The 27545-nt window shown below is 35.0% G+C and overlaps 2 protein-coding genes and 1 non-coding gene across 3 annotated transcripts; all 3 read left to right on the top strand.

The window, feature by feature from the left end:
- The first annotated feature begins 932 nt into the window (after positions 1 to 932).
- Positions 933 to 25652, top strand: trpl (transient receptor potential-like). Its single transcript, XM_090116776.1, has 23 exons — positions 933 to 1017; positions 1441 to 1565; positions 5995 to 6232; positions 7069 to 7211; positions 7670 to 7850; positions 8264 to 8455; positions 8983 to 9217; positions 9523 to 9675; positions 10011 to 10266; positions 10554 to 10687; positions 11538 to 11661; positions 14028 to 14223; positions 14962 to 15123; positions 16555 to 16774; positions 17292 to 17490; positions 17882 to 17988; positions 18618 to 18752; positions 19959 to 20041; positions 20708 to 20795; positions 22406 to 22503; positions 22926 to 23036; positions 24730 to 24846; positions 25143 to 25652. Exons 1-23 carry the CDS (start codon positions 991 to 993, stop codon positions 25272 to 25274), a joined length of 3456 nt encoding a protein of 1151 aa, XP_089972902.1. The 5' UTR covers positions 933 to 990; the 3' UTR covers positions 25275 to 25652.
- Positions 6841 to 6916, top strand: TRNAS-GGA (transfer RNA serine (anticodon GGA)). Its single transcript has one exon. It is a non-coding gene; the product is annotated as a tRNA-Ser (tRNA).
- Positions 12244 to 13530, top strand: Tektin-C (Tektin C). The gene has a single exon (XM_090116775.1). It carries the CDS (start codon positions 12244 to 12246, stop codon positions 13528 to 13530), a length of 1287 nt encoding a protein of 428 aa, XP_089972901.1.
- Positions 25653 to 27545: the final 1893 nt, after the last annotated feature.

Below are 27545 nucleotides of genomic sequence, written 5' to 3'. Positions count from 1 at the left end.
CAAGTATTTAATTTCTAAATATATAATGCTCATGTAAAACCAACAAAAAACATTAACCAATGAGCAATTAAGGAAATCCAGGTTCAGTGAGGGATTAGCTGTAATATAAAACCGTACGGTTAAACCAATTAACGAGGAATGCTAATAAATAGGTGATGTTAGGACAATCTTTGTATGGTTTCTTCTTCCATCACGTGCGTATCGGTAATTCGGTCAGGTTTGTTTTGATATGAATACAATGTTAGAATCCATACTAATCACTACATAGTATAAAACAAAGTCGCTTTCTCTGTCCCTATGTTTGCTTAAATCTTTAAAACTACGCAATGGATTTTGATGCGGTTTTTTTTATAGATAGAGTGATTAAAGAGGAAGGTTTTAGTATATATGTAATTTATTAATTTTAGACAAAGCGGGCGAAGCCGCGGGCGGAATTTTAGTATAGGTACCTACTTATGAATGTCTGTTTACGCTCTCACGGCAAAACCACATCACCGATTTGGATGAAATTTTGAATCGATATAAAATAGCTGAAGACTCAAGGTCACAGATACAGTCTATCTGTGACCTTGAGTCTTCATACAAAAATCAGCCACTACAGGCTTGAAATAGGGGATGAAATTTTGTGACAGTGCTTTTTCTGGGAATTAAAACCGAGTGACTTAGCTGAAGCTATGCTTGCTTATGTGTGCTAACGTAAACATGATTTTGTGGTCCAAACATTTTTTTGAACTAGTTCAATCGATGTAGGTAGATGACTTTTGCTTTCAACATGAAAGTTATAACGATAACAGATCATGGATGGATCCTGCGATGTATTTTTTTCAAATTAAACTTTTCATAATTTGTCTCATAATAAAATGTAAGTACCTAGGTATCAACTACGTCCTACTTATCAAATGATTATGTAAAATATATTTAAAAAAATTGCAGAGTTCGTTTGCGGGGACGAATGCTGCTCCAATTAACTAATCATTCAACATCAACATCATGGCAGACAAAACAGATGTAGAAAATGTGAGTATTAAGTACACAATTTAAAAATAATAACATAGGTTGTATCGATTTAGTTACTACTATGTACCTACGTGTACTATTATAAATTTAAGGTATAAAAAAACGAATTGTCCTTACCTATAATTATTGGTGGAAACATCCCAAAATGTGTTGGTAAGCGCATAACTTGAAAACGGCTGAACCGATTTCGTTAATTCTTTTTTTATTATATTCCTTGAAGTACGAGGATGGTTCTTACGTAGAGAAAACGTAAATATGTACCACGGGCGAAGCCGGGGTGGACTGCTAGTATTAATATATGTCTATTTATATATTTTACAATACATTTGTACCTACTTACGTCTATTAAATATAATTGTTAATTTATCGTTAATGTTTTTATAAGCCATTGTTTCAATAAATATTATAACACAACAATCTTAGGGCGATGCCCTTGCGGAAAAAATGCGGCGACCCATCAAACTGCCGGTTCTGCCAAAGACGCTTAACATCGAAGAAAAGAAATATCTCATGGCTGTGGAAAGAGGAGATATGGCGAATGTAAGGAGGTGAGACTGTAAATAAATAGGTAGGTAATAATCAGAAACCGTAGGGTTTTTGTGCCAGCAAAATATTATTTATGCTGTCTTATTAAAGTGAAACTTTTATTACATCGTCTCAAACTTTTTGGTCTGTGTAGCGCATGTCGCGTGTATCGCGGCTGCCGAGTAGGTATACCTACTCGGCAGCCGACCGTCACGCGACATGCGCTACACAAAGCAGTGTTCGGAACCGTTCGAACAGTTTCACTTTTACCGTGGTTTCATAAAACCACACAACATTTTTTCTTTTTAACTCGTCGTTTTAGGAAGAATATTTGTGTTAATTTAAACTTTTTAATTTCATAATTATCAGTGTTTTCATCATAATTTTTATTTAATATTTTGTAGCTTACTTTTTTTTTTTTTTTTTTTTTAAAAGGCACCCGTCATCACAGGGTGTTCGCGCCACCTCTGGATTATAGTCCAGAGACATTTTTTGCTTTTTATTTTTTTTTTTTTTTGGATGGATAATATTAAAATACAATAAAAAATACTAAAATATAAAATGACTAAAATATTATACAATAATTGCTAAAAATGCTGAAAAAATTAAAATTATTATAAAAATTCGGTAAAAACACGGCACAAAAACATTCAACTTAATCCTATATCACAGTAAAGAGCTAACTAATATCACACACTATTCCTTTGGTTTACTACGACTACAATATTTCTACAATATTGTAGGAACGCATCCCTACACTTGTCCCCCAGGGCAGAAGGCAGATTCTCACCCGTCATCGCCATGCCCAATCTTTGTTCAATAGCATATCTATTGCTTGCAAAAATTGGGCACTCGAGTAACAGGTGAGGAACCGTCTCCTCAACTCCAGGCTGACATAGACACGACGGATTATCCTTCAGCTTGAATCTGTTCAAGTAGAAGGCGAATCCGCCGTGACCAGTCAGTACTTGTGTGGTGTGGTGTGTGATGTTTATTTTCCCGACTACCTTGTATGCAGCAGCAGCGCTTGGGAAAAAGAGCTTCGTGACTCCGGCCGTTCCTCCTACATCGTATCTCCTATCCCATTCGCTGATCGTATCCTGTCTCAAAATACGCTTTACGAATGAAACAGGACACAGATCGTAATCCGGTTTCCTCCTCAACCCCAGAGCGGCCTCCTTGGCTAACTCGTCTGCCCGTTCGTTCCCCTTAAGCCCCGCGTGCGCCTTAATCCAAAACAGGGAGACCTCCCGCCTCTGCAATGCAGCGTTTCGGAGGGCCGCCCGTGTTTGCACAGCCAGGGGATGACGGGAACTCAGGGTAACCGCCTGGAGCGCCGATCTGGAGTCGCTGAAGACACCGACCTTTGCCGCTCCGCTCTTGCAGGCTATGTCTACTGCTCTTTTGAGCGCTAGGAGCTCGGCCTGATAGACGGTACAATACGGTGGCAACGCAAGCTTAACGGCCTTTGTCTCGGCCTCACCTTTCCATACGGAAAGGGCGGCTCCGACGCGACCCTCAATCTTGCTGCCGTCCGTATAGACCCTGTGGACGTGGCTGTCAACCACGTCGGCATAGGTGTCCTCATCTACCAAGCCGAACCCCAGCTCTACCTGCTCTGCCGGATGTGGGTCCTCAATCGCGGGTGCCATTCGTTCCACCTCCCTGTCCCTCAACACCGCCGGGTGCGACACACCCCTCCCGATCTCATAAAGCCTCGAAGCTTCGAGTATCCTGAGATCAAGAGGGAGAATCCCAGCCAACAGTATCGCAGAGTTCAGGGAGACAGTCCGATATGCTCTGCAGATCTTCAAGGCAAAACCCCGTTGAACGGTGTTAAGCCTCTTTTGGACCCCCATCTTTTCCGCTGTGGGTGCCCACGCTGCTGATGCATACAAGATAGTCGGTTCTATAACTGCGATATATATAGTCTTAACTACTTGGGGGTTAAGCCCCCAACTTACTCTGGCTGCTCTCGCTAATAGCTTGTAGCGGGCGATTGCCTTCTTGCAAACGTTCCCAACATGGTCGTTGAATGTCAGGCCGCCGTCAATAATAAGACCCAGTATTTTAATATTATCGAAATACTGGATGTCCACACTACCCATTGTAAGTCGTGGCTTGTCATATTTTAGTTTTCGCGTCGAGAGCAGGGCACATGTCTTATGTGGCGCGAATTTCAGCTTGTTTCTGACACCCCATTCGTCAATTATTCCTAATATGCGGTTTGCCTTGACCTCTATTTCTAAACCCGTATCTCCATCAAACACTAACACTATGTCGTCGGCAAACGCCTGACAGAACACTTTCATCTCCTCTAACATCCACAGCAGGGGATCCAACAAGAGGTTCCACAGGAGCGGTCCACCTATGGACCCCTGTACGCACCCCTTGTTGGTTTCCCTACTCACTTCCACACCTGCATACCTTACATTCACTCCCCTTTCACTCAGGTAGCTGCTAATCACCCGCCTCAAGTTCACCGGACACCCAACTTCGGCCAACCGCACCTTTATGGCTGGCCACCAGGCGCTGTCGAAAGCTCCCTCTATGTCCAGCGAAACCACAACAGAAATCTTCTTCTCCTCCCTCTTATTTCTGATATGGTTCACTAGTCTATAGAGGGCGTCTTCGGTGCTCCTCTGTGGCATGAAACCATACTGATGGGGGCTTATTTTGGGCAGCAAGTAGAACCTGAGTCGGGCGACCAACATCTTTTCGAAGATTTTGCCGAGAACAGGTAAGAGACCGATCGGTCGATAGGCTTTCGGTACCCGGTATGATTCCCTGCCCGGCTTTCTCAGCACCACCACAGTCGCCCACTTCCACTGTTTGGGGAAGTAGGCGACAGTGAGGCACTTGTTCAACAGCGCAAGGAACCACTCCGGGTTACAATCTACAGCGTGCTGGCAGATGTCGGCCGTGAGGCCATCCGCCCCGGGGGCCTTCTTGGGATTGAAGGACCTAACGGCTCCCTTCAACTCCTCCATGATGAAAGGAGGATCGTCCGGACCCATCGGCGGTTCGGTGTCCAAGGACTTCGCCCGCCGGCGCGTCAAACGTTGCTCCTCACTTTCACCACTCTCCAGGTCCACGGGGTAGAAGGTCTCCGCCAACAGTTCCGCAGAGCTTCGGGCATTGAGGGTTTCACCGCACCTCATAAGGGGCAGATCCTCCACTCTCCCTGTGGCCCTGTTCAGCACCCTGTAGATGCCCTCCCAGACCCCCTCCCTATCCTGTTTCCGGCAAAACTCCTTCCAGCTCTCACATTGCGCATCTTTCACCGCCTTTTCATACTTCTCCTTTTGTTCCAAATACAATCCAACAACGCGGTCTCTGCGTACAGGTGCTGCGTTGCGGATCCTGCGTCTCCTCGTGGCAACTTCCTTTTTCATCTGCGCGAGCTCATCATTCCACCACGACAAGGTGAATTTCTGTGTGTGTTTTTTGGTCGGCATTGTGTCTCTGCATGTGTGTGTGATTGCTTGTGTGTATTTGTCTATTGCCTCGTCTATTTGTTGTGTGCTGTGTATCGTGTCTATGTCGTGTGAAGTCAATTGTCCGTCTGACATCAGCTGGGTCAGTTTCTCATGAAACTGAGTCCAGTTTGCCTTGCGTGTGTTAAATATGCGTGTAGTTCGTATTATGTTCGTGCCTGTGGATTTCTGTTGTCTGATGCCGAATGATATGCCGTTGTGGTCCGAGCTCGTGAGACCCTCCTCTACTCTCCAGTCGCCCACTCGGTTCAGCAGATCGTCGGAGCATGCTGTCACATCCACGTAGCTGGAGTATCTTTTCCCCCCTCTGATGGTATCGAATGTCGGGATGTCCCCGGTATTGAGTATGTGCATACCCATTGCTTCCAGTACAGCAGACACATCCCTACCTCGCTGGTTTTCCTTGTCACCACCCCACCACGGGCTCTTTGCATTCGCATCACCTCCCAGGACCATCCTATTGGAACCTAACTTTCTTCCTATCCGCATAAGATTGTCCAGGTAGGGCCCTACTGGCTTATCGGGCTCGAAGTAGAAGGACACTACAATCATCTCCCATGCTTTGGTTCTGAGGGTGGCCACAACAATGTTGTTGTTGCTAAGGCGTGTGTGTAGCTCGACGTCCAGTGAGTCGTCGAGTACTACAATACACGCCTTAACTACACCGCCCCCTTCCCCATCGCTCTGGAAGACCCTCACTCCATTGTATGTCCTCACACTCCGTGCCCCACCTACGTAGGGCTGTAGCTTACTTTAGAAAGTACATAATAGTTTTGCTAGTTTGTATACCTAAGTTCGCAAAACTTTTCAGTGTAACATTTTGATTCATATTTGTTATATGCATTATGCTGTGATAAATCTAACATTATTAAAACACTAAACTCTATAGTTAGATATTTTATTAAAAATATGTTAAGTATACAATTTTAAAGACATGAATTAATATAATCCCCAGGTTAATCCAGAAAGCACATCGCACGAAGCACGTAGACATCAACTGCGTAGATTCCCTTGGCCGTGGTGCTCTAACCCTCGCTATAGATGGTGAAAACCTGGAGATGGTGGAACTCCTGGTGGTCCTGGGGGTGGAGACGAAGGACGCTCTGCTGCAGGCCATTAATGCGGAGTTCGTGGAAGCCGTGGAACTGCTTTTAGAGCATGAGGAGCTGATTCATAAGCATCCGTCGCCTTATGTACGTATGAAATATTTTTCTAATCGACAAATCTGCAAAGGAACGCCTTTTAGAGCGGGAAAAAAATTAATAATAATTACTATTTGTTATTGTAGTAAATATCTAGGCGAGAGAATAGTTGAAATAAAATGTACACAATACAGGTTGTGCTTATCGATATCATGCAACACTGAACATTTTCAAAATGTTTAATATAAACATGCATAAATTAAATTCTATCGTTTCATTGACATTCATCCAACGAATTTATATTTTTGGTTTTATGGCATTCAAATGCTTTATAAATATAAATTTATAAAGAATAGAAAAAATTCGATCACGAGGCGGGACTCGAACCCGCATCCTTCGCGCCATTCCGGGGCGGATGCCTTACCAATACCTTTTTCTATTCTTTATAAATTTATATTTATAAAGCATTTGAATGCCATAAAACCAAAAATATAAATTCAACAAAAAAGGTCGTGTTCCATCGTTACAATATTGTATTCACTGAAAAGTGCTTCATATTGGTTGAAATGGTTGTTAATCATCTCAATAGATGGCGCGCGGTGTGTCCCTTCAGACACATAAAACTGAAAGAATAGAATAAATTCGATTGCTCTGGCGGGTCACGAGTGGCTGAGTTGGTAAGGCATCCGCCCCGGAATGGCGCGAAGGATGCGGGTTCGAGTCCCGCCTCGTGATCGAATTTTTTCTATTCTTTATAAATTTATATTCATCCAACGAAATTTGAAATTTTTTGTGTAATTATTTTGTCATTTAAATCGAATAAATTAAATATGAGCTTTCTCCGGAAAATTACTTTGATTTAAACATCAAAATATATCTTTTATTAGAGCTGGCAGAAGGTAGATCCAACGACGGCGATGTTTACCCGCGACCTCACACCTCTGGTACTGGCTGCACATAAGAATAACTACGAAATTATTAAACTCTTGTTGGATAGAGGAGCGACATTGCCAGACCCTCATGATATACGGTAAATATAATATTTAAAGCTGGAATTATTATTTTGATATTTTCATTTTAACTGGTCCACTGAGAATCAATTCCGATATTTTCGCTCCCTTGACTGTACCGAAATGTTATCAGTAGTACCTACTTTATCTATATTTTACCGAATTGTATATTCCTAAAGGGGTATGCAAACAATCAGTTTTTAAATATTTACATAGCTTTTTAAAAAATATTTTAATTGCAATTTCCAAAAGTGCTTACACATAATAAGATCTACAGAGCTGTACCTGTATCTATCTAATTATGTTTATTTTAAGCCTGTTAGATATCCTGTGTCCTTCAATACATCAAAGATTTTGTAAACACAACAAATTTGATTCTGACGATTAGTACACAAATAATATATTCTCCTTATATCTCAATTTAAAAAAAAGAGGAAGTTCCCAATTCTACATTATTTATTTATTAATTTTCTATCAGTTGTGGTTGCGACGAATGCATCACAGAGTCCACAGAGGACCCGCTCCGCCATTCGCTCGCCCGCTTGAACGCGTATCGCGCGCTCGCTTCGCCTTCGCTTATCGCGTTGTCGTCTAACGATCCCGTGCTCACTGCGTTTGAGCTGTCCTGGGAATTACGGACTTTGGCTTTTGCTGAACAGGTAAAAGAAAAGCTATTAATTAATATTTCGACAAAAATAAAAAAATGAGAAAGGCAATTCAATATTTTATTTGGACAAGTTTTTAAATGATTATAATATTATGGACTCTTTCGTTACGAAAACATAATATGATACTCGTACTTCATTTGGTAGAAATTTACAGTTAAAAGAGACTTATTCTATCTACAAATATTGTTATTCGTTACAATGTCAGATTACTATATTACATCATCAAGGATATAGGATCAAAATATAATACATAGGAATAGCTTTTATGTTGCCTGGATACTTCGAATTATTTATTTCGCTCTAAGTAGCTTGTCATTATTCATAATTCGCTCAAATATTATAAAAAAATGCCCTCTTTATATTTTGATTCCAGACATTATTCTTCTTAAACTTTTCTTACGCAGGAGTGCAAAGCAGACTACTTAGAACTGCGACAACAAGTGCAAAAGTTCGCAGTGGACCTTCTAGATCAATCTAGAAGTTCCCAAGAGTTAGCCATCATGCTGAACTATGATCCTGAAGGACCGCCCTTTGAAGAGGGGGAACCCATGAAATTGGCTAGGTTGGAACTTGCTGTGGACTTTAAGCAGAAGAAAGTGAGTTTGACATTAGAACATTTTATACTGTGATTGTTCTCATTCTCTTTGAACTTGATTTATTTAAGTTAATTAGAAAATTTATTAAAGTCAGTGATATAAAGCTTTTGCGTTTAATCCATAAAATTCTACAATTAGGTATTTAAAGTTCAATTATTATGAAATATTATTGAAATATCGTAGTTTTATAGACTAACTACTTCTTCTTCTTTTATAGACATGGGTATCTAAATCTTTTCAAATCCCGTACAGGTTACCGATACGTCCTTTATTAATTACTAGTTGTGCCCCGTGGTTTTACCCGCAGTGCTCCGCTCCTATTGGTCTTAGCGTAATGATATATAGGTAATTAGGTAGCCTTTCTCGATAAATGGACTATCTAACACCGAAATAATTTTTCAAATCAGACCAGTAGTTCCTGTGATTCGCGCGTTCAAACAAACAAACTCTTCAGCTTAAAAATATTAAGTATAGATAAGTAATAATTGTGTATGCTCATGTATTTCTTACATAATTATTATCAACAGTTCGTAGCGCATCCAAAAATCCAGCAGCTCCTTGCGTCAATATGGTACGAAGGTGTCCCCGGGTTCCGTAGGAAGTCGAACCTCGAGAAAATGATGATAATCATCAGAGTAGCACTACTATTCCCATACTACTGCTGTTTGTACATGGTAGCTCCGAATTGTGCTACTGGCAAACTCATGAGGAAGCCGTTCATGAAGTTTTTAATACATGCCTCTAGTTATCTGTTTTTCTTGTGTAAGTTGATTTTTAAGTAACTAGTTTAATTTTTTAGTAACTAATTATATTTTTAAGTTACATATTTTCAAAATATTTTTTTATATAATTATTTAATGTTTAATTTGGCTGCTGTGTGATTATTTATCAATTACTTAGATTGGAATTACATATTTAATTTAATTACATTATCTTATTTAGACACAGATTAAAATTATAATAAGTATTCTAAATTAACATAATAGACAAATATTGCGATTTAGCCACACATACACACAACTTGCAACAAAAAGAACATAAGAACAATAATTATTTATTTATTACAGTAATATTAATCCTGGTTTCCCAAAGAGCGGAGGTCCAAGTTGTGCAGTTATTTGGTCCAGATTGGATGGTGAAACAACTTCAAGAGGAATTAAAGAAACAGAGAGGCAATGGACCGACGGTTCTAGAAATAATCGTTCTGATATACGTAGTTGGTAAGTTTGTGCAGTATTTAAATGAAGTTATTTGGTTGGAAATTAATTAAAATGAAAGTAACTTTGACAAAAAGTGTGTATTTTTTCAAAAGGTTGTTTTTTTTCAATTAAATAAGACGAACCGCATAAAGTTTATTAAATCTTTATAATTGAAAAAACCGCTAGCAAAATGAAAATGGAAAAATCAAACTCATCTAGCTTTAAAAGCATCACCTTTAAATATAAAAAAAATTAAATAGAAAACAATTGATAATGTTAACACGATTGACACACTTCATTCTATATTCAAATCTTAAAATTCACAATCATTTATTAATTTTTTTTTTATAAACAAGGTTTCATCTGGGAGGAAACGCAAGAGATGTACACAGAGGGTTTTCGCTCATACCTTCGCAACATGTGGAACTTTATAGATTTCACCCGGAATTCCCTGTACTTTGCTGTAGCAATACTACGTTTTGCTGCTTACTTGCAACAGTCGTCTGAAATACAGAAGGATCCGAAAGTCAGGTTTATACCACGCGAACATTGGGATGATTTTGATCCTCAGTTGATCGCTGAGGGGCTGTTCGCCGCTGCAAATATTTTCAGGTGATTTGTTTTTTATGGCAGACTTTTTCGGTGCAAAAATATGCAGATATTTTTAATGTACAAAAAATGTTAAGAAATTACAAGACAGACTTTTTATATTGTGTGCTAAATAGTTAAATGTACTTCTGGATTTCTGACTTATTTCTCCTATACATCATAATTTAGATTTTTTGAAAACTTTCACCTATACCATGATTATGAAACATGATAATATTATATTTGATTCTTATGTAGTATGTATATTTATAAATATATTTTAGCTATTTAATAAATATATTTTGTTACAGTGCGTTAAAACTAATACACCTGTTTTCCATAAATCCACACTTGGGTCCACTGCAGATCTCTCTGGGCAGGATGGTGATTGACATCGTTAAATTCTTCTTCATTTATAGTCTTGTGCTCTTTGCCTTCGCTTGCGGTAAGTTTTTATAGTTGGATTTTTCAAAGAGATGAAAATTATAACATTTAACGGTTCATTCGATATAGTTTTATTATGCACTAGCTTCCGCCCGCGACTCCGTCCTCGCGGATGTCGGTCTTCGCGTGGATGGTCTCCATTTTGATTAATTCTGACAATGACATCTTATAAATACCTATTGGACCCAAATACGGCTAGGCCTATAATAATACGCAACGTGTGTTCGCGGTTCTACAGAACAACGTCTATGGATAAAACTGAAAAATTAAGATTAATTTTTTTTCTACGTATTTTTTCAGGATAAAAAGTACTTATCCTATTTTACGCCAAGGATAATAAGGTATAATTATACCACGTTTCATCGAAATCGAACCGTTAGTTTTCACGTGATGTCTTCACATACAGACAGACAGACAGACAGACAGACAAAAAATTTTTTAATCACATATTTGGGTTTGGTATCGATCCAGTAACACCCCCTGCTATTTATTTTTTCAATATTTTCAATGTACAGAATTGACCCTTCTACAGATTTATTATATGTATACTGTATAGATTAGGACTATGAAATCAATTAAAAATATAGGATTTTAATTTTTGGTCAAATATAATTTCTGAGCAGCCAAAGTTATTCTTGTATCAGGTGATATTTCACTATGCATTGGGGAATTATTTTCGGCAAAAACGTGCGAAATGAGAACTTCTCAAGCTTTATTCAGCTTTTACCTTTAAAATCTATGAAATTGATCATATCACAGCTTAATGCTTAATATTTAATAGTCCAACATGAATCCAACTCATTTTATAAAATAATGCTATCTTGTACTAAAGAACACACAATAATTACTAGGTCTAAACCAATTGCTATGGTATTTCGCTGATCTGGAAAAGCAAAAGTGCTATGTTTTGCCCGGGGGTCTCCCTGATTGGGATAAAGCCGGTGATTCTTGTTCAAAGTGGCGGAGCTTCGGAAAGTGAGTCAGCGAGTAAAGGCTAGAAGGTAATCGCTAGAGTTGTAGAAAACATAATTCCTGTTAATATTAAAGATAAATCATAATATTAAAAAAAAAAACTTTGCTAATGCTATCTTTGTTGTATAGATGAGAGTGATACATATCTTAGAAATTCCTATAAACATGAAATTATTTTTTCGTCTATTTTAAATAAATATTAATAATGATGATATATGCATACCTAATTATTCGTCCTGTCGTGATATAATACTGTATTAATGATAGCTACAAAAAACAATTTAATATGTGATGAGAAATGAATAACTTAGCTATTTCCTACATAAAACTTTGAGCTTTAACTTTTGTTTGAACTAAAAATAAAAATATTCACTGCAATTCATCAAATAAAACTCCATTACTACATTGCAAAGTGATTTAAAACTGCAAACTTTTTGTTTGTTCGATATAAAGCTTAACCACAGAGTTTAACCATCTGACCTAGTTGCCATGACAATAAACAGTTATGTCAATTTGTATAAACTATTCCAGTGTCATATTTGTTTCCGTGAAATCATAATTTTATAAGTTCTAAAATCAATAAAAATGGGAGAAGAACAGTTTGGTGTTCGTCACGTTATAGGAGCACCTATAGCGACTACAAGGCTATCTGAACAGGCCATAGTTTGTATGCCGCCAAGGTCTGCAAAGTTCACGTTAGCAGAATGGAAGTTGAGCAACGACATGCGCTGCAGAAATACAGAAGATCAGCAGCAGCTAGCTGATCGCGTGATCAGGGAATCAGAAAGAATACGAGAAGAAACTGCCGAACGAGCTGACATCATGAAAGCGACATCAGATCGACGCATAGAAGAACGCATCGGTGATATAGAATTCAATAAGAATGAGCTGCAAATTCAAAGGAAAGAAATTTGCCTTGAACTAGAAGCGTTGAGCGTTTATAAAACTCGTCTGCAAGATTGCCTCGCTTCTTTACAGTCTAATGCTCTTACTATATGCCGTAAGTGTTTGATGTTGAGAGACGGCCGCATTGGTATCGATTTAGTCGTCGACGAGGTAGAACATGCTCTTCAGCAAGAGATCACTACAATCCTCGGTGGCCAGAGCCTTCTGAAGCGAGCTTTGGAACAATTAAATGAACAAATGAGACGCCTTCGATCTACTAGATATCTTCTTGATCGAGACCTGCAGTACAAACAAGCAGCGATCGATTTAGATCAGGGTTCACTGTCTCTTAAACCAACTAATCTTTGCCTATCTATTTACGAAGGCTACGCCAATCTCGATCCAGCGAATATATCAGCTGATGAATACAACGCGTATTCCGCAAAAAATATTCAGTTAGCTGCCAGAGAAGTAACCAGTGCTCGTCCGATTCGAGTCTTTATTGATACTCTGTTAAAACAAGTTATTGATGATCTTTGGGGAGCGTACAACAAATGTAATCATGAAATCAATGAGCGTATTGAAGATACGAAACGTGCAAAGGCAAAATTGGAAGATATGCACAGAGAAACGACTCAGAAGATTTCTGATATGCAGAACAATATATTGCAGTTGCAAAAAGCTCTAGCTGACAAAGAAGGGAATACTGCATTAGCTCATACAAGACTGGGAAGGAGGGCGCAAAGGGTTGGTGCTGAATTAGTACGTGATCCTCCTGGACAATCCCTGTACTATGAATGTGAAATGCTACGTCATAGCACAGAGCAGCTACAGCAGATGCTTCATGAAGCCAACGCCTCTCTACGTTACCTTCTACAAACACAAATTCAGCTCGAAGAAGATATAAATGTCAAAATGAATACGTTAAAAATTGATGAAGTGGATTGCATGACGCTACGCACTACGATGGATTATCATGCTTATTAATTTTTCTATTGGGTTTTTAATATGTAGTATGAGAAATCAAGTTTTGCTAATATTATTCTTTTAATAAAATTTATATTCAATTGTACGATACGTGTCTTATTTCGTATTGAAATAACGCATTAAAATATGAGTTTTGTAAGCTAGATAAAGCTTATATTTAATTCAAAATAATCGATATCTACTGCTAATGCAATAGAACCTAGGTGTCCATAATATGTATGCATCATTAGTTTAAGAAAACATACCATCGCCAGATTAAAACATGTAAAAATGCATTTTAACTCATATTATACTTGACATCATTGTGTCTGTAAAAATTAATCAACTTTATGTATTGTCTAAGAACGTATGTTATTTCTTTATTATTTCAATATAGCATTTATTTAATCTGTCTGTATTTAATTTCTATTTTATTAAGATAAACCTGAAAATGTTAATGTTCATATACTGTTCTTGTATCTCTTCAATTAAAAACAGCCCAAAATTTATTTCACTAGCGTATTCGAAGCCTCCCAATCACTTTTCTGGGCGTCCTTCGGCATGGTTGGTCTGGAGAACTTTGAGCTGGCTGGTATCAAGAGCTACACCAGATTCTGGGGTCTGCTCATGTTCGGCTCCTACTCGGTGATCAATGTGATTGTTCTACTGAACCTCCTCATTGCCATGATGTCGAATTCTTATGCTCATATTGATGTGAGTACTTTTTGAAACTGTTTTTTATTTTATAGGTAACTATATAATTGTTCCATGATAAATTTTACTCAAACACCAATTTTTTGATTCCTTGATCGAGTTACGGATAAAATATTCCCTTTCTGCGACGTATTTTTAGTATCATTGATTGAATGTAGGACTTTATGGTTATAATAGTCATGTTCTGCACTTAACGGTGCTCCAACTTGCTAGAAATACTTCAATATTTTGATTTATTTTGATGTTAAGTTTATCATTAATTTATTAGGATAAAAGTACATTGATTACATGCAACATAGCAGTTACCTACCAGTTTATAAAGAAGTCCAACCTAATCTGCCTTAATACACTGATGTAATTCAATTAAGGTAGTATCGATTTTAGTAAACGCATCACCCTTATTCCCTTCGGTTACCGTATCGCTGTTTTATCGATTTATAAAATAGATAAAAAATCATCAAAAGCAAAATTATAACTAAGTATAATATAAAATATGTGAACAGTGCGAAATTATTGAAAACCAAATAGATATAGAAAGTGAATATAGATGATAAAGATGTGACATAGAACGTGGTAACTTGGCTTCTAACATGCCTTCAATTAATTTAGTCTTCGTTTCCTAAATGTATATTTACCACCACAAAAAAACAATAATTTGAAAATATTCAAATCCATCTACAAATATTATTTTATGAATTTAAAATCAACATTATTCTTATCATAATTTTCATATATCAGGAACATTCAGACGTGGAGTGGAAATTTGCTCGTACTCGTCTTTGGATGAGCTACTTCGAGGATAGTCCCACGCTCCCCCCACCGTTTAATATCTTCCCCACCCCCAAACGTGTCATGAAGCTGTTCAAATCAAAGGATAGTGATAAGAAAGTGAAAGTTAAGGTAAGAGATACTCCTCTGAAGGCCAATTTTTAACCGACTTCTTCAATATTAATTTTAATGCTTAAAACTTATCCGTTCATTGAAGTTAATTACATAATTACTACATAGTATAAACTATAAAACAAAGTCGCTTTCTCTGTCCATATGTCCCTTTGTATGCTTAAATTTTTAAAACTACGCAACGGATTTTGATGCAGTTTTTTTAATAGATGGAGTGATTCGAGTGGAAGGTTTTAGTATATAATTTATTAGGTTTTAGACAAAGCGGGTGGCAAGTTAGTATCTAGGTAATAAAAAAAAACATTCTTTTAAAAATGGTTGTTTCCATTCCATAATGATAAGTTTCAGGAAAGGTTTGAAAAATCAGCCCATATTGATATTGTTGTAATCTGTCAGTTTGTCTGTTAACGTTTCACAGTTACATCGTCGAAACACAGTTACATAGTCCAATTCGAATATGTAGTGCTTACTTGCATATTGGGAATTTTTTCGATTCATATCGAATCGATTTCTTAAAATTTAAGTAGTTAACTTATTTCTTAAATTCGAATTGATTTCTTAAAATTTTAGTAGGTAGTTAACTTATCCAAAATGTGAAACATCAGTACAATAATTATTTTAAGTCTACAATATTATTCATTCACTGCGTAAAACATTTTGATTTGCTGTTATTTCAAGGTTCTATTGCAAAATGTGCGAAAGGTAAACAGTTAGCCCACGCACGTATAATCACCGTAAAAATTACATTTTTACAAAACATGCTGATGCGAAAATGCGTTGATAAACATTCACTTTTAGTAATGTTCATTAAGTTTTAACTCAGCATGTGTTCAATTTAAGCAAGCTTAAAGCTATAGTATATCTATTTAAACTAAAGTTTTCATAATCGTGTTATAGTCGTGTTCATTAATCATATTTATGGCGTTAATTTAGGGAGCTTGATTATGATATATTTTGAAGCTCATATTGAGATATGATAGGACGTTTAAGGGTAAAGGGTTTCAATTAAAAGGATGTTATTTATGCATGGAATAGCTGAAGTAACTTTATGCGGTTTGAGTTAAGTTTTCGTCGCATATACATTTAAAGTTATTCTTCGTTGTGTAAGTTATAGTTATAGTTACTCGCACTCATAGCACTTTATTAAAAGTCTGTTTATAAAAAAGTATACTTACCTACTACCTAGAAGTAATTTGTGTCCACTTCATAGAGGAATTCAAGACTGGTTTTGTTTTCTGAAAATCGTAGTAGAAAAAGAACAGAACATACGCACACAAGACTTGGTTAAGCCTCTCCTGAATTTTATTACTACTTTCGAGATAATATCTACTAATTTTAATATTTCCTAGGTTGACAAAGATATAAGCCATCTTTGTCATCTTAAGTAATATTAATAGCTTTATGAATTCGAGTTCACAATTATTCCTTTAGGTTGACAAAGAAAAAGAGCACGACGTGCGCTACACAGCGGTAATCCGCGCGCTCGTTTGGCGCTACGTATCCGCAATGCACAGGAAGTTAGATGACGATCCTGTTACCGAAGATGATATTAACGAACTGAAGGGAGACGTGTCAGCCCTGAGATATGAATTGCTGGATGTGTTTGGAAGGAACGGCATGGATGTGAGCTTCACTGATCGGAAGGAAAAGAGTAAGTATTATAAAAAGCTATGGTCAATATGGTATTGGACAAAAATGGGGATTATATCCTTATGGTTAATAATATCAGTAAGGTTGGTATTATCTGGTAATCATTTAAGAATGTCTCATGTTTAATTGGTTTATATTACACCTGCTTTTATAAAGGTTATATAGAGTATGTATAAAATATTTCTGTTATCGTAATATTAATGTGCTCTATCTATATAAATGCTAAAAGTTCAGAATCTTTATAATTTTGAGGAAAATGGTTTTGAAAATATGAAAAAGCATTTTTGTGAAAAAAAATTGTTTATACTGGTCTGTAGTTCGTATAAGTTATAATATTTATTTTACTTTTTAATACACCTAAACAGTCTTAGATACTAAAATATACAAAAATAAAAGCAAGAAGCAATTTAGTGTATTTGGCGGCCTTATCACTTAGTAGTGATCTCTTCCAGGCACGTTTGTATTAGTTGGCCTAGTATTAGAAGTAACTTATCACATAACTATATTTCCTCTAACAGCTGTTCTCGCCAAACGCATGAAGATCTGGGAGCGGCGTCTCATGAAGGACTTCCAAGTGGCTCCCGTCTCCGTGATGGATGAGGAAGGAAGACCAGCTAACGAGGATGCTCTGGCGAGGTTCAGACGCATCGCAAGAATGGCTGCAGCAGCGAATAGCAATGACAAGTGGAAACAGGCGCTTGTTGCTACGGGAATGTCGTAAGTTGGTTTTTATTTTTTTAATCGTAAAGATTGTTGGTAAATATCACATTGTTAATGATAATAAAACAGCTGTTCATGGCGATTATTTATTTTATTATGTATCTACAATATATACCTATTGTATTGTAAGTCTATTTTAAAGTTGAATGAATGAATGCATGATAATTGGTGCATTTATTTGCACCGATACAAAGGTAACAAAACGAAAGGACACATTAGACACAAACACTTAATATAAATACGCACAAGAGTTCCTAACTATTTGACAAACTATCAAAGCCCATTTCACAATATATGTTATGAAAGCAACGACACAAAGCTATTTTATCTATCGATGTATACTATTCCGATATAAAATTATAGGGCAATAATAAATACAATAATTTAGGTCTCAAATCGGACGATGTCGTACCCGAGAGTCATTCAGAAGTCAGCAGAAGCTGCAGCAGGCGATGGACCACGCTAAGAGACTGGTTATGAGATCACCTTTACCAGGTGAATAGAACATGATTTTGTATAAGTCAAAAAATCATCATCATCTTCATCATCATGTATTCACGTTATATCGTCAAATGTTATATATATGTGTTCATCGTGTTTCATTTATTGTATTTTGTATTATCTACGCACTTATTAATTCTACTCATAATATCGTCTATCTATTACAAATTAAAATCATCACAATTACAATCAATGAAAATCACCTAAGCACATGAAAATTACACCTCATATAAAATTTTAAAATGGTAATCATATAGACTACAGGCCCATGTTGAAAAAGTTATGGGTCATTTGAATTCTCAAGTACAGGTAGAGATTTTTTCCCCTTGTCTCCATGATTTTTGTACGGCGTTGCGGAATAATGGATTAAAAGCAGTATAGAAATAGTATGACACAGATGCCGTACAAAAATGGTGGTCCACAAAGTCGGAATTTATTTTTATTTTCCGACAATTGCCGTGGTAAATTTGGTCATTTGATTACCCATAATTTTTTCAACATAGGCCTGTTATACCTTGATGATCGCAATGTAGTTGTCTAATTGAATCTTGGGTCTATTATAATATTGACATTTAACTCAATAAATTTCAAAAAGGGGTTCTTAAATAAACTAAATTTAACAGAAATGTCACGAAGTACAACGCCAATAGAGATGCCGGTGTCTCCCGGCCATACCCTCATGGAGCTGATCAAGGATATGTCCGAGGATGTGGGAGCTAGTGTTGATTTGAGAACACCTGTTATGCCTAGGACTGATGGTGAGGAATGAAAAAAATATAATAAAACAAAACACCGCCTCAATAAATCTGCATTCTTATAAAATACTAGCGCTCCGCCCGCGTTTTCATAGAAAAACCCGTATAGTTCCCGTTCCCGTGAGAATTCCAGGATAAAACCTATCCTATGTGTTAATCCAAGTTACCCTCGTGTGAAAGTCGTCGCGTGAAAGAGTAACAAATACACAGACATCCTCACAAACTTTCGCATTTATAATATTAGTAGGAAATACAGTTAAAATAAAGTCGCTTTCTCTGTCCCTTTCTATGCTTAAATCTTTAAAACTGCGTAACGGATTTTGATGCGTTTTTTTAATCGATAGAGTGATTCAAGAGGAAGGTATATAATTTATTAGGTTTTAGACAAAGCGGGCGAAGTCGCGGGCGGAAAGCTAGTTATGTATGTATAAAGCATTTTCACGCAGTTTTCACCAAGAGGCATAATTTGTCAAAGTTTTTTCACCATATGGATTTATTTTAATAGTAACATTAGACCTCACGTTACAAAAAACATTAAGCTTAATTATATTAAGTATGAGATTTAGCTAGCTAGTGTTTTATATTCTGGATATTTAGCACGAAAACTTAGCACATTTAATTCAGAAAATTATAAAGAAAGGTACTATATAATCCTAATTATAGTTATAATCCGAAGCACTTTGGGGAAATACTTTGGCATAATTTTTGGCAGCATTGAAATAAAACCACGAATATTAGAACGAAAAGTTTCTACTGTTTGCTAGGCTACGCCGTAACCACTAGATAGATTTATATAATTTGTAAGAAACTAAATACTTGAGAAATAACATAGGCTAGTTTTTATTTACAATACAGAGAATCACCAATCACTACATAGTATAAAACAAAGTCGCTTTCTCTAATCTCTGTCCCTATGTCCGTTTGTATGCTTAAATTTTTTAAAATTACGCAACGGATTTTGATGCGTTTTTTTAATAAGTAGAATGATTCTCGACGAAGGTTTTTAGATAAAGCGGGCGAAGCCGCGGGTGGAGAGCTAATATATTAGTATAAGGATGACGTATCACAATTTTGTGTAAGTCTCCATTGGGAATCGAAATCAGGACTTGCTTCTATGCTTATCTAATATCTATTAACCATCGTGCTTAAAATTGTTTACAAATGAATACATGATTCTTATATACCTACCTACGTATATTTTGTTGCCAGGAAATTATTTATCGGCGACAAGGGAGCTTCTTTCACCAACTCCTACGATGGAAGCTAAACACCAATCAAAGCTTACTTTTAAGGTAATAAAAACTTATATGTTTACTTTCATTTAATATACTTAATTTTCTATTTGATTGTTTTGATATGGTCATATTGAACAAAATGACACACTTTTGTTAGTGAGCCCGCACCGACTAAGTTCGCCGTTCAGTAACTTCGGGCTAAATAGGTACTACAATGAATAATTGATAGCGTTTATATCCGTTCTAAAGTGTTAAATTTCTACACATATTTTACACGCATAAAACCAAACACTTAAATACTAGTATAATAAATAAATAAATAAATATTTCGGGACAATTTTCACACACGGCACAATCTGATCCCATACTAAGCTTTCGCTTGTGTTATGGAAGCCAGATGGCTGATAAACATACATGTATAATTTTAAATAAATACTTATATAAATAATTAACCCAGACTCAGAGCAAACATAGATCAGACAAACAGAGTTTATCACACAAATATTTGCCCCGGGTGGGAATCGAACCCACGACCACGCCAATGCTTGGAAGGCAGGATCACTACCAACCACGCCGACCGACAAGTATAATAAAAATACATGAACACAGTTACTTAGTTTTATTCGCTCTACATTCAAAATAGGTATCATAGATACATCACGAAACACAAAAGCTCAGAATTATAATGTTCTGTTTCAAAATAATGATTATATTTTTTACTAGACTCCTTCAAGAAACCCGTCACCTTGTCGAGTTGGAAGCAGTAGTCCTGTTGCAGGACCGAGTAACCCTCAGATTGAACAGAGATCGGGTATGTAAATAAATATATATTTAATAAAAACCGGCCAAGTGCGAGTCGGGCTCGCGCACAAAGGGTTCCGTAGCAGCAAATATAATAAATTACAGTTAAATCAACCTATCTCAAAAACTATAAGAGATACTTTGATCAAACCAAAAATCGTTGAAAGAGTTAATTAGCATGCATCACCTCTATTTTTTTTAGAATTTTATACCCCGTAGTTATAAAAATAGAGGGGGGGGGACATACTTTTTACGACTTTGAGAGCTGATATCTCAAAAACCGTTCACTTTAAGAAAAATGTTTTTTAGAAAACTTTATATCATTTTAAAAGACCTTTCCATTGATACCCCACACGGGTATGTACATCGAAAAAAAAAATTTCATCCCTCAGTTACATGTATGGGGGGCCCCACCCCCAATTCTTTTTTTTACTATTTAGTGTCATATTTTTGTAGCGGTTCATACAACACATATTCCCATCAAATTTCATCACTGTAGTACTTATAGTTTCCGAGTAAATCGGCTGTGACAGACGGACAGACGGACAGACGGACAGACGGACATGACGAAACTATAAGGGTTCCGTTTTTGCCATTTTGGCTACGGAACCCTAAAAACAGCTAATTATTAAAATATATTCTTGTCTATGCTCTATCGTATTTTCTTGTGTTTGATCTATGTAGGTACTTTATTTATTTAAACTGTTGTTTTTCGTTTTCTTGATAAAATGAATCTATATTGGTGTCAAATTTAATCTAGATCAATCAAAAAAAGTTTAAAATATTATCCGTACTTTCTAGCCTCCGTTCTTTTAGCCTTTTTGAGGCTAAAACTTTAGTTTCTAAGAGTCTAATAGGATATAGAGTTTCTTATAGATTATTATATCTATATATATAAAACTCAAAGGTGACTGATATAGTGATCTATCAACGCACAGCCCAAACCACTGGACGTATCGGGCTGAAATTTGGCATGCAGGTAGATGTTAGGACGTAGGCATCCGCTAAGAAAGGATTTCCCGAAATTCTTGCGGGAACGGGGAAAAACGGGGATGCACGTACAAAGTCGTGGGCGGAAGCTAGTTGAGTAATAAATTTAACAATGTTCTCTATTTTTTAACTTTTATAAGAGTAATCATATATTGTATCCTCATAGCATAAGATTTTCGACATACTTACCTGTAATTTTAAAACAAAACATTGTTTTCATAACTTGTGTTGAGAAGTAATAATTTTTCGACTTTAACATTGTTTTGTAATTTATATAAGTTTAAATGGCTTTTATTGGAACCCTGGGGATGTTTAAAGCTAAGTTTTCGTTTACTAAATATACCTACTGGGATAATTTAAACTGCAAGTTTAGTATGAAGGGCCATAGTCACGTGGCCATGAAAAAACATGTGAAGGGTTTTTATGTTATTGTTAACAATAACAATATTATACTAATACAATAAAAAAGCTACAACTTTTAGATAAAAACTATAAATACTTGATGCATTGTGAACGTAAATTTAATATTATTTATATATTTCTTTTCTTTACGTGTTTGTTTATAATATATATATATATGTATATTTTATTTCTATTTTTTAAGTATCTGTTTATTTATTTATTTCGTAGTGGATCCAAGCCCATTGAAATCGAAACGTGTTACGGACCCAACGACCGTGCCGAAGGTTGTTAAAAGGAAACCGTCGTCACCGCCGGGAGATTATCAAGTAAGTGATTATTTTTTTAAATATAATTAAACATAATTAATTGTTATTAATAATTATCATAATTATTAGTAGAGCTTACATTATTATAATTATTTTTTTTCAAAAAATTCATACATATAAGTAATAACATGATTGTATACCTATTAAAAATTCTTAGCAATATTTTTTTGTTAACGAATCTAAGAGTATCTATATTTAGTATCTATATTTTTATTATTTCACACTACATGATTAGAATAAATGTATTAATTTCAATGAAAAAAGAGCTGTTGTTTTGTATGAAATTCATTATTTGAAGTATTCCCAAATACAAAATTCAATTTATTTTTATAGAGTACACTTTTAAACGTTTTCCATAGAGATATATCTAGGTTTATATTATGTATTAGAACAATTCTCGTAAAAAATCTAATGCATTATAGCAGGATGCTTCAGATGTTAAGTCATCTGAAGACATAGCTGTGGCGAGGCCGGTGGCTGACGTCAAACCGAAGGGGTCATTGCCCCCTCCACCACCGTATTGTAAGGCTAAGGTAAGTTACACTCAAACTCAAACTCAATACTATTCAACTTTTTGAAGTGAAACTTCTTTAGGCCCGTAAAGAAGTTTCACTTCAAAAAGAGAGACCCGGAGAGTAAAATTTTAAGGTTTCATGACAATACGGTCACGTCATGGAGTAAGGCGATGATTTTGGTATCTTTGAAAGAAGTTTCACTTTTGATATGTGTGCTCGGTACACACGCTCTTTATTTGTAATTGGATAATTACAGGTTTATGATAAAATTAAGATTAAAACGTGTCATCTTCCGGTTTTTCGTCAAAAATTTAATTTTATGAAAAATCTGCGACTTACACAATAATAATATGTTATTCCAAATCGTATTCAAATCTGATTATAAATTCTATTCATCTATTCTGCCTCTTTCAGAGAGAAAAAAAAATATTGACCTGTAACTTTAGCCACAAATAATTTGTATGTGTACGGTTTTCATAAGGCATTCCTACTATGTATAATATTATGACTATTCAAATCTTTGAAAGAGTACAACTTGGATAAAGGAATGTTAGAATTTTAAATTAATTAATGCGTCTTATGAATGGCTTTTTCAATTTAATTTTTATACAGTTACGTTAATTTAACTTCATTTTGAAGTTAAGTGTCAGTAAAGTATGTCCCTGTCTAAATTTTGACACTTATCGGACATGTAAAATATTAATGCTTTTACGAATTGGGTCAAATTTCGGCAAACTTACTTTCGAGGCGATTAAGTTTTGGTAATTTAGTTAAAGTGATAGATCAGAAAGACAGGTCAAGGCTAATAAACCTATAGTGCCACAAACTTATCTGACCCGGTGACAGTGTCACTGATGTCGCTTTCTTTTATATAAACAAAATATTCCGTATGAAAAGTCTGTGAAAATGTGACATTTCAAAATGGCGGCACGTAGTTCCAGTTTTTGCCACCGGGTCAGATAAGTTTGTGGCACTGTAATATCATTTAAAATTGTCAATATTTATAAAAAAATGAAAAGGTTTAAAGTGGCGTTATTAAACGTAGGGACATATATTAATATTAACATCGCGTTTGTCTCTACGTAAAAAGTACACAAATGAAAAATGTTTCTTAATCAGACAATAATTATTTTGAGTAACATTCAAGTAAATGTTGTCTATTGAACATTGCTGTTTATTGTTTTTCCCAAGTTTCATAAAAAATTGTTCTGCTGTATGTGTTCCTGTAATAAATATCTAATCATTAACATTCACAACACTTTCTCCAGCGGCTTAGTTCGCGAGGTATCTCGAATAAAGAGGCTTATTATGTTATTCCAGGCGATAATCTATTTTCGAACCAAATTCACATCTATACTCTCACACAATCATCGAATTCCTACTGATGTTATGAACGTCAAAGATTTTAAAGAACTCTTTTACCCAAAATCAGCTGATGGGATGCATGAAATTTGATATAAAGATATATTTTAGTCAGGATTAGTAAGTACATACTAGGGTTTTTATCCAGGTGCCACCTGAGTATATCCGCGACTTTAGATAATTTGTGATATTCGAAGCATACCAATGACGTATCAAAAGGATAGACAATAATGAACAACACTCGCTTACACGAGTCAGGCAATTACCTGACTTCGTATAACGTAACTTTAAAAGCATCTTAGAAGAAGATTGATTGTATTTGCTGATAAATGGTTATTAAAAATAACAGGTTCAAGCACCGACAATGGAAATCACTCCATGCACTCCCGTGTGCCAACGGGCTTTCTCTCCCACTCAGGGAAAGGCAAAAGAACCCACGCCAGAACCTAAACGACCTGTACCTCAGGTATTTTTTTATAACCATCTAATTGATAGTCAATCAATAAATCATATTTTTTGAAATGGCAATCATGGCGCAAATTTTTGTATTCAAGATATAAATATGTATATTATTATATTACATATTATTACGTTATATTTTGCTAGTGAATAACTTTGATTTATTTGGTTCATTGGTAGTATGTAGTTTCATGATAGTAGATTTGGAATAATTGTAAGTTTTGTAACAAACCAATAAACATTTCTAATAATGTTTCTTATTACTTTATATTCATTCTGAATAATTATTAATAATCATTACAGCCACAATCACCAGTTGAATCGACAGTATCAGCGAGTACAGAAAATCTGATACCGTCTCCAGATCCTCTGCAGCAGACAAACCTTGATGAAAACATTCGAAGTATCAAAAAAACGTCTAAAACTTGGCTATAAAGAAACTATGGTTGCCAAATTAACTTAACGGAAACATTAACAACTATGTAACATTTGTTCCAACATGCAGAGAATTAAAAAAAAAGCCACAAATATCATTCCTAATGTTTTTTTTAAATAATAAATTAAAATATATAAAAATGAGATAATAATAATTACAATACTTAATTTCTTCCGAGACAAAAAACAAAAAAAAAAATGTGTGAAAAAAGTAGTTTTGCGTGTAGTAGATTATTTTTCTTAAATATTTTAAATATTGTATATTTCAAACTTGATTCCCTTATCAAGACCGTCCGAATCGCAACAACTATTTTATGACTTCGTATTTTAAATAGAATATTGTAATTCTATTAATATTAATTATAATAATCAATAATGTTTTAACTATTAAAATCAAATTATAATAGCTATAATTTTTTTAAATATAGTTTTGGTGTGCTCTTTATTAGTTTTATGTTTATTTTCAACTAACGTTTTAAGGTTAGTCTTTCAATGCCCTACATGGATCAATTATTATATATATAGAGATATTTTGTAATACATATGATTTAAGCTTAATATAGGTCACAAAATATAGTATTACTCTTACAAAAGTTACCCAACTTTATAATGTTTTCATTGTATCCGACAGTTACCGGTTACGTCGAAAAGTTAATATCAAAAACATCGTCTTAATGAAACTAGTTTTTAATCCTTTTAAGTATTGCTTACAGCTATTCTGAAGTTTTCTTTATAATATTAACGAACAGCAAATGCGGTATATTTTATCATTAAAACTATAAGCTTGTTGGGTTGCGTGCTTTTATTCACGAGCGGTTTATTTTCTTTCAGCTTTTTTTTCATCAATACAATAAATAATATGTAATACGAAAATAACATGAAGACTTATCTATAAATTACCTTCACACTATATTATATCGAAAGGCTATTTTAAATATACTCAAGAAGTATGTATTTGGCTTTGAAATAAAGTTTTTTTAATAAATATGGCACTGAAATATCGTTAAAACTACTCGTGTGTAATGGCCTTAAGGATTTATTTGAACTAATGAAAATATGTTTCATGAATATATTGTAGGTAGTCTTTTAAATAATCCGATACTTTGCATAAAATATAAATTACATATTACATTGCAATTTTCATTTATCATGTTTGTCTCTAAAAGCAGCCACTACTACAACCACTTTAAAAAATATTGAAAGACGTGTAATATTCCAAACTTGCTCTAAATGTATATTTGAGATTTTATGAAAATAAAATTTCTTATGTCAACGAATTATCTTTATGTATTCGTATATTGGTAAATAACGCCAATAATCCCGAATCACTTCGTTAAAAACAAGGGTTTGAAACAAATGGGGTGGAATCTGATACAATATAATATCGGGTTGTAGTTTCAGAATCGAATTCATGACGTATATGAATGATCTAGCGTGATTTGATTCCATGCTATTTGTTATATGCCTTTTGGTACATAATAATAATACGTAACGTCTCTGGTTAACATTGGTCTATTGAATTTTTTGTATTGTGTTTTTATTCATACTCTTGATCTTGATGCATTATTAAATTTTGTGTTCTCTGTATTGTTAACAATTAACGATTATCCGAAATTATATATTTTTATAGTTTTAATGTCTTCTGACTAAGTTATCTTAAGTTATATTTCTTAATAAATTTAATTTTAAATTTAAGAATACATAGCTTTTGTTAAAGTAATTAGATGATATTGTTTCATTTTCCTATGTTGTGTACATGTAATTATTTTATTTAAATATTGCAGTTTATTTTTAATCTCTCAATATAATATTCATAATATAATAAGTGATACCTACTGTAATACCTATCTATTTAATAAACACTTTTCCATAGTTTTGTGGTTTTATTTTTTTCCTCAAACATTCGACTCTATTTTTTAACTAAAGCATAGTGTAGAAATGCGATTGGCAGATGAATCTCTTCAATTGGTAGATTTTTAAGGACAATCAGACATTTAGATGTGTTACAAAATGAAACATATTTATTGTTAGTATCTACCTGGATCAAACCCTTTGGTTTACGGCAATGCATTATCCATTGTACCAAGGTATGAAAAAAATATTATCCTGCCAGATCAATACATTTTTTTATTCGTCTTCACCATGAATCGAACCCGGTTATACATTCACGCGAATCAAGTTACCTTTCACGCATGAGAAATATTTTTATAATTTTTACGTTATTACACAGGATTAAATTATTAATAATTTCTTAGTTATAATGTTTTTGCA

Source organism: Colias eurytheme, chromosome 26 (genome assembly GCF_061535395.1).
Source record: "Colias eurytheme isolate Ceu_HAF_F1 chromosome 26, ilColEury1 Martin Lab GWU primary, whole genome shotgun sequence".
Lineage (NCBI taxonomy): Eukaryota > Metazoa > Arthropoda > Insecta > Lepidoptera > Pieridae > Colias > Colias eurytheme.
The sequence above is the reverse complement of the archived record's forward strand: the minus strand, read 5'-3'. Positions and strand labels throughout refer to the sequence as shown.